This window comes from Phaeoacremonium minimum (genome assembly GCF_000392275.1).
Source record: "Phaeoacremonium minimum UCRPA7 unplaced genomic scaffold PA7_03_scaffold_428, whole genome shotgun sequence".
Taxonomy (NCBI): Eukaryota; Fungi; Ascomycota; class Sordariomycetes; order Togniniales; family Togniniaceae; genus Phaeoacremonium; species Phaeoacremonium minimum.
In genome coordinates this window covers 78,869-86,950 of record NW_006921330.1, presented here as the reverse complement: position 1 = coordinate 86,950, position 8,082 = coordinate 78,869, and the positions used below count along the sequence as shown (strand labels likewise).

The window sequence follows — 8,082 nt, the reverse complement described above, 5'->3', positions numbered from 1 at the left end:
GCTGGTCCAGCGGGACGGACAGCTAAGCGAATGCAGGCTCATGGCGTGCTGCTTATGGAACAGCTGCAACATGAATTGGCTGCAGCTCATGGCTTGGATGGATGTTGGCCGGCTGCAGTATGCCTCGCCAGCGTTTAGATCTCCGGCATATCGCCTTTGCTAGAGAGTTGTTTGTCGACTCCCTCTTTTAGCGGACATCTATCTTTGGGCATCATCATGTCGTCTCTCAAGCGCTTTACATGGTTCTTGTTAGTCTGTTCCATAAGAGGGTCTTGTTCCTTTGAGCCTACCCTAGCTTGATGCCAAGGGGCTACAAGCTGTCCATTGGTGACTGCCCCTTTCAGCCCAACATGGAATGCTCTTGCCTCTTGACCTTCCACGAAGTGCCTTGGACTCCACATGCAATGCACTTCCTTTGTGGAGTTTCAGCTTAGTGCAATAGCCTTGTCACGCCTCGTGGGAGCTGACAACTGACTTAAACAGGCTGTGTGCTGGTTCCGCTGTGGTTGGCAGGGCGTGGCGGCCCCCTAGATCTGCAACTATCGTCAACCACCTCCTGCATGGACTTCAACGACCGGGCTGCATACAAACAAGCACATCTTTTAGTCGAATCTCCCTGTCAGCCCATCTTCTTTTGCAAAAATTTTCATTTCCTCTTTGCCCTAATTCTCAATGAAATTGTTTTCACACCAACTTCCCCAAAACCCATCCCACCCTTGAAGCCACAGGCACCGCGTTTTCCTCCGTAATCCGCAGCACAACAAGCTGCGACTACAGGTTCTCCATCCTTGCTCATCATCGAGTGAGCCTATTTTTCTGCTGGGCTTTCTCACGTTAGCAACACAAGTGGATCTGCTTCTCTGCCAGACGGGAGGATGGAGGAATCCTCCAGGTCCGGTGATATCGCCATCATCGGCCTGGCGTGTCGATTTCCGGGAAACGGCACAAATCCAGAAGCCCTCTGGGCGATGCTCAAGAAAGGCGAAGACGCGTGGTCCGTGTTTCCTCACGATCGTTTGAATATCGAGGGTTTCCATCATCCAAGTGGTAATCGTCAAGGCTCGGTGTGTAGCAGCCCTTCGCGCGTCAAGACCTCACTAACACTCAACCTCAGCTCCCGTTTAAGGGCGCGCATTTCCTCAAGGGCAATGTCGCAGGATTCGACGCTGCAGTGAGTAAATACCAGCAACAAATCTTGAGTGGAGTGGCTGACATTCTCAGTTCTTCAACATCTCGGCCGCAGAAGCCAAGGCACTCGATCCGCAGCAGCGTGTGCTGCTCGAGACCACATATGAGGCAATAGAGAGTGGTAAGATGAGAGCTTCTGCAACCACGTCTATCTCACTAAATTTTATTCATCAGCTGGAATTCCAATCGAATCCCTTGATGGTAGCGACACCTCCGTTAATATTGGCTCATTCGTGAAAGGTCAGTCTGTTGGCTATTGAGCCAAATTCATTGTGCTGATGCCTCTTAAGACTACGAGCAAATTTGTATGCGGGACGATTCAAATTCTCCGCAATACGCTGCCACAGGAACTGGCGCGGCCATTCTGGCCAACCGAATTTCTCACTTCTTCAACCTTACTGGGCCCAGCCAGACTATTGACACGGGTTGCAGTGGAAGCTTGGTTGCTGTTCACAATGGATGCCAAGATCTTCGATCGGGAAGATCGTCATTGGTATGTGACTTATTTCAGCTACCCATGTTGTTCAAAATCATTGAAAATGACTGACTGCGTAAAAGGCAATCGCCGGAGGCGTTGGAATGATTCTCACGCCAGCCACCATGATGCCGATGACCCAGCTACAGTTCTTGAGTCCCAACGGACGTTGCTTCACCTTCAGTGAGAAGGCTGATGGCTATGGTCGTGGAGAGGGTGTGGGAGTTGTTATTCTGAAGAGGCTCGAAGATGCTGTCCGAGACAATGACACTGTCCGTGCGGTGATTCGTGGCTCCCGGACGAACCAAGACGGACGAACGCCCGGTAAATTCAACAACATCTGCCATTCCTCCCCTTGAGAATTTGCTAATTGATCCTTTCTAGGAATTACTATGCCCAGCACTCAAGCGCAGGTGTCCAATATCAAGAGTCTTTACTCTGATTTCGGCCTTGATACCGATAAGACAGCCTACGTTGAATGCCATGGCACCGGCACGCAAGCCGGTGACCCTAAGGAAGTATCTGCAATTCACCAATCATTCTGTTTAGATCACAGGCGAGAACACCCGATTATTGTGGGCTCCATCAAGCCTAACATCGGCCATCTGGAGGGTGCAGCAGGCGTGGCTGGCTTGATCAAGGCTGTTTTCATAGTTGAACGCGGCCAGATCCCCAAGAATTTGCATTTCGAAGCCCCTGGAAACCCTCTGATCAAGTTCAAGGAGTGGAACGTTAAGGTGAGTGAAATTCGAACGTTGTGGGACACAATTCTGACGATCGATTTAGGTGCCAACTGGGCTAATGCCTTGGCCGTCCAAAGGTGTAAGACGTGTCAGTGTCAACTGTTTCGGCTTTGGTGGCACCAATGCTCATGTAGTCCTTGACGATGCTGCCAATTATTTCAGTAAACGACAAATTCGTGGACGGCATCAGTGCACCATCTCTCCAGGCGACGATTTACTCCAATCTATGGTGCCTCTGAAGAACTTTCGACCGACCCAGATCTTTTTGTTGTCTTCCCATGAGAAGAGTGGAATTGGCAGAATTCTCGATTCACATGCTCCTTTTATCCAGGATCGCCATCATGATGTTGAATTGATGCCGAATTATGCCTACACGCTCAGCAGGAGATCTTCACTGGAATACAAGACCTTCATCATCGCCTCGTCCCGGTCAGATTTGCTGAAGAAGATGCAGCATCACAGCACTCTGCAAGTGACCCGCTCGGGCGCGCCTAAAGTTGCCCTCGTCTTTTGTGGACAAGGCGCACAATGGTCTGCCATGGGCCGAGAGCTAATGGCGTACGAGACATTCTCATACAGTGTCATTGGTGCCTCAAAGTATCTTAAGAAGATATTGCAGAGCGATTTCATCCTGCATGACGAGTTGATGAAAGACGAGAAAGTGTCCCGCATCCACGATCCAGACATAGCCCAGCCAGCAACTACCGCAATTCAGATCGCGCTTGTGGACTTGCTCAGGAGCTCAGGCCTCATTCCAACAGCCACTGTTGGCCATTCATCAGGCGAGATTGCCGCAGCCTATGCTGCCGGCTACCTGAATCATGAAGATGCTTGGAAGATTGCGTTCAAGCGCGGACAGCTCGCCTCATCCCTGAAGCATCATCACCCGAAAATGAAGGGTACTATGTTGGCTGTTGGTCTCTCCGGGGAGGACGTCCAACCCTATGTTGACAACGTAAAAGCCGGTACTGTTGTCGTTGCATGCCATAACAGTCCAGCTTCAGCCACGCTCTCTGGAGAAGAGGAGCAGATTCTCGAACTTCACACGAAGCTCGTTGCCGATAACATCTTCGCTCGCCTTCTTAAAGTGAAGGTCGCGTATCATTCACATCATATGAGAATCTTGGAAGAGCACTACAGAGAGTCCATCTCTGATATTGTTCCGAACCGGAGTGAGGAAGCCCCGCAGATGTTCTCATCTGTAACCGGGAAAGTTATCTCAAGCGAAGATTTGGGCCCGGAGTATTGGGCTCTGAATCTTGTCTCCCCAGTGCTCTTCAAGGATGCTTTTACTCACTTGTATACCACCTGTCGACCCGATATCATCTTGGAGATTGGCCCGTCCGCTGTTCTGCAACGACCAATGAGGGAGAATATGGAGGCGATCGCGCCGAAGAAGGCTTCTACTCCTTGTTTCTCGATGCTTAATCGAAATCAAGATGCCTCTATTACGGCGCTTGAAGTCTTTGGGAAGCTGTGGGCACAAGGCTGTTCTGTCGACTTGTCTTGGAGCTTCAAGAGGTACGTTGCCTACTTTGAGAGTTGAAACCCGAAATCTAACACCATATAGCCGTGAAGATATCCCGCCACGCCTTCTCATCGACTTGCCGCCATATCCGTGGAATCATTCCAAGACTTACTGGCACGAATCACACATGGGAAAAGCCATGCGATTTCGAGGACATGGCCGTGAAGATTTAATCGGTGCTCCAGCTTCGGAGTCCACACCCCAGGAGCCGCGCTGGCGAGGATTTTTCCGTATGTCAGAGAATCCTTGGATGATTGACCACCAAGTACAGAAAACGGTCATTTATCCAGCTGCAGGTCTGGTGACCATGGCTATAGAAGCGGCCCGTCAGTCAGTCGACTCGTCCCTAAGCGTTATTGGATTTGAGATCCTGGACCTCGTCATCCATAAGCCCATCGTCATCCCATCAACAGAGCATGGGCTGGAACATGCGATCAACGCCAAGATGATGAAGACTATGACCGCTGGAAATCAGGTGTCCTCAACTGAGTATGCATTCACCATCTATACCAAAGCCCTTGATGGTCCTTGGCAGAAGAATGCCGCTGGATTCTACAAGATCTTGTATGGTCGAGAAGAAGATGATGTTGTGTCTCTTCTCGACGCGCCCTACTGGTATAGACTAACGTACCAGGAAATCGTAAGCCGAGTCAAGAAGGAGATTATTCCTCGCCAACTCTACGAGCGTCTCGATACGATTGGCATGAACTATGGTCCTCTTTTCCGGAACATCATTGCTCTTCGCAAGAATCAGAATGCTTGTACGAGTGTTGTTCGCATCCCGGACACCAAAGCGAAGATGCCAGCTAAGTTTGAGTACGACCACTTGATTCATCCAGCATTCCTTGACTCGGTTTTTCAGACTGTCTTTGCTATTGGAGATGAATCAATGGTACCGTCATATATGAAGCGCATCTTTGTCTCGGCTGCAATGCCTCGAGGTGCAGGCGAGGAGCTTGCTGGATATGCTACTGCTGAGCGGGTAGGTCTCCGTGAGGCTCGTGCTGATATTACGATGTCCGACAGCAGATGGAGAGCTCCGCTCATTATTGCTGAGGGAGTAAAGTTCACCAGCATCACGACGTCAGGCTCCTCGGGGTTTCTGCCTTTCCATCGGAACCTGTGCAGCCAGATTGTCTGGGAACCATATGTCGCAACTGAGATCCCAGAAGAAAAGGTCTGCCAGTCTCTTTGCAAGAAGGCTTATTCGGTGCTTCTCATCCTACCAGATGGGTTTGACGACTTTTTCAACGAGCAATGTCGCGATTTGTGTTGTCTTATTCATCGCCTCCTTGAGCGAGCCGGCTTCACGGTAACCACGACATTGTTTTCAAACCTGTTCGAGAGGGATTTGAACACGCTCTGTATATCTCTTGTTGACTTAGACCTGCGCAACCCAGTCTTCTTCGGCCTCAATTTGACAAAGTTTGAAAAACTTCAAAAACTCCTTACTTCGACAACAGGACTCCTCTGGATTACGATCGGGGGCCAGATGGATGTAGACAACCCGCTGTCTGCACCGTTTCATGCCCTTGCAAGAACCATTCGCTCAGAGGATTCATCCAAGGCAATCTTTACTCTGGATCTCCAGCAGTATTGGACCATCATCAAGGGTGTCACCGAAGACCTGATTGTTAACATTCTCCACCAGATGAGTGGTTGTTTCCTTGCGTCTGATAGCCCAGAAGTGGATTTTGCTGAGCGAGGCGGACGACTTTACGTACCAAGACTGGCAATTTTATCGGATCTCAGCGATGTTATCGAAGAAGGACCTTCGAAGTTCAAGCGATTGCAGACATGTCCAATTTCAGCAGCCAGGCGAGCCCTGAATGTGGAAATCAGCAATCCTGGTGACATTGACAGCATTCGTTTCCAGGAAGATGATGAAGTCTCGCGTGATCTCAATCCTGATGAAATATGTGTGGAGATTATTTCTACCCGATTATTTCCTGATGATCTAGACACTGTCCTTGGGAAAGGTCATGCGACTTCCATTGGTGCGGATATCTTTGGTAAAGTCGTCAAAGTCGGCAACAATGTTGTTAATCACGGTCTGGTCCCCTGTGAAATTGGCCATCTTATCACGGCATTGGCACATGACACATTGAGAACCCGCACCATCATCAAGGCTGAGCATGTCATCGAGATCCTTCCTACGCATGAAGACAAAATGCCTAGATACAGCCCTTCGTGCTTGGTATCCGCTTATTACGGAATGGTCGTCATAGGCCAGCTAGCTGATGATGATATTGTGTTCATCCATGCCGCCGCAAGCGCTCTGGGCCAGACTGCGATGAGCCTTGCTCGGAGCTGGAAGGCTCGTGTGATTGCGGGTGTCACAACAGATAAGCAGCGGGATTACTTGATACGCTGTGGCGGTATTGGTGAGGATGATATCGTTAATACATCCAGAGATCGTGTCAAGTCAAGTGTCCGTCGGCTCACAGGTGGTCGAGGAGTCCACATAGTGTTCGGATCGACACCAGAGACTCAGAATTTGGACCATCAATGTGTCAATGACTGTAGGTTATGGGTATCAGCCTACAACTAATCAATGCTAATTGAGTCTTCAGGCGGATACATCATCCAGACGTCGACCAGGGATGACAACGTTAGACCTCAGACGAGTGGAGGGTTTCAAAGCACAGCATCCATTGTCAACATTGATCTTCGAAAGCTTATCCAGCAACGTCCTAAACTAATACAAAGGCTAATACACGAAGTCAAGATGGTGCTTAAAGAAAAGCTCGATACATCGTCAATCTCAATCAGCCAGTCCTGCGATGTCTCTAATCTGACCAAGACCTTCCACAAGATGCAAGAAGATCCATATATGGGTGCTTTCACCATCTCAATCTCCCCAGCTTCGATCGTCCAGACGGCTTTCAATCCCATGACAGAGATTCATCTGGATCCTGGGGCATCCTATGTCATCGTTGGGGGGTTTGGCGGCCTAGGACGCACTGTCGCCAAGCTTCTTGTCTCAATGGGTGCGCGCCACCTCGCCTTCTTCTCTCGATCCGGTGGAACAGATGAATCGAGTCGTAGTTTCTTGTCAAAACTGCACCGCCAGGGTATCCGTGCCAAGGCATACGCAGTCGACATAAGCGATAGATCACAGCTTGTCTCTACCATTGAGCGCATGAAAGAGGAGGAAATGCCAAGGATCAAGGGGGTTATTCAGGCTGCTGCTGTCCTCAGGGTATGCTAATTATCACACTCTGTACGGCTCTCACGAACTAATGAATGCATCATAGGACTCTATCTTCGAAAATATGTCCTATGACGACTGGATGACAGCTACTTTGCCCAAGATTAAAGGTTCATGGAACCTCCATTTGGTGCTCCCCGACACAATGGATTTCATGATATTTCTCTCGAGCGCCGCCGGCGTTATTGGTAACCGTGGACAGGCGAACTACGCGGCTGGAAACAATTTCCAGGATGCGCTGGCACGTCACAGAAAGGCTCGTGGACTTCATACAGTATCTCTGGATCTGGGTCCCATTCTTGGCGCAGGCATGGTTGCGGAAGACGAGGCAACTTTGGACATTCTGAAATCCAGCGGCTTCTTCGGAATTCGGATAGAAGACTTCAGATTTCTAGTCGAACGTGCCATTGCTGGATCAGTGATGCGAGACCGTCCACTCCCTGCTCAAATTGTCACTGGTGTCGGTACAGGTGGTCTGATAATGCAGAACAGGCCTTCAGATCCGTACTGGACTCGGACGGCATTGTTCAAGCGATTGAACCAGGTCGACCTACCCCCTGAGGTACCAACAGAAGATGGCTCCAAGCAGTCTGTCGAGTCGATCAAGGTTGCATTGCGCGCCACAACCGGACTTGATGAAGCAAGCCGCATTGTATGCACAGCTCTAATCAACTTTCTTGCACCATCTCTCAACATGGAGCCATCAGAAATTGATGACTCCAAGTCTCTAAGCATCTACGGCGTAGATTCTCTGGTCGCAACTAATATCAGAAACTGGGTGTTCCGGAACGTGGCTGTGAAGCTGACCGACATGGAAGTCATGGGCGCCAGCTCCATCCTGGAGCTGGCCAAGACCATCGCGACCAAGGGTGGTTACATCGAGGAGGCGGAGGAGTGATTGGTGACGATTAATGACTGTTACGAGTATAATAGAGCG

The 8,082-nt window shown here is 49.9% G+C and overlaps 1 protein-coding gene across 1 annotated transcript; it reads left to right on the top strand.

The window, feature by feature from the left end:
- Nucleotides 1–875: 875 nt before the first annotated feature.
- On the top strand, nucleotides 876–8,043 carry UCRPA7_5703 (putative polyketide synthase protein; the record flags this gene model as incomplete). Its single annotated transcript, XM_007918247.1, has 11 exons — nucleotides 876–1,064; nucleotides 1,115–1,171; nucleotides 1,222–1,309; nucleotides 1,363–1,428; nucleotides 1,479–1,681; nucleotides 1,747–1,987; nucleotides 2,048–2,400; nucleotides 2,738–3,927; nucleotides 3,977–6,456; nucleotides 6,508–7,136; nucleotides 7,192–8,043. 11 exons carry the CDS (start codon nucleotides 876–878, stop codon nucleotides 8,041–8,043), a joined length of 6,348 nt encoding a protein of 2,115 aa, XP_007916438.1.
- Nucleotides 8,044–8,082: the final 39 nt, after the last annotated feature.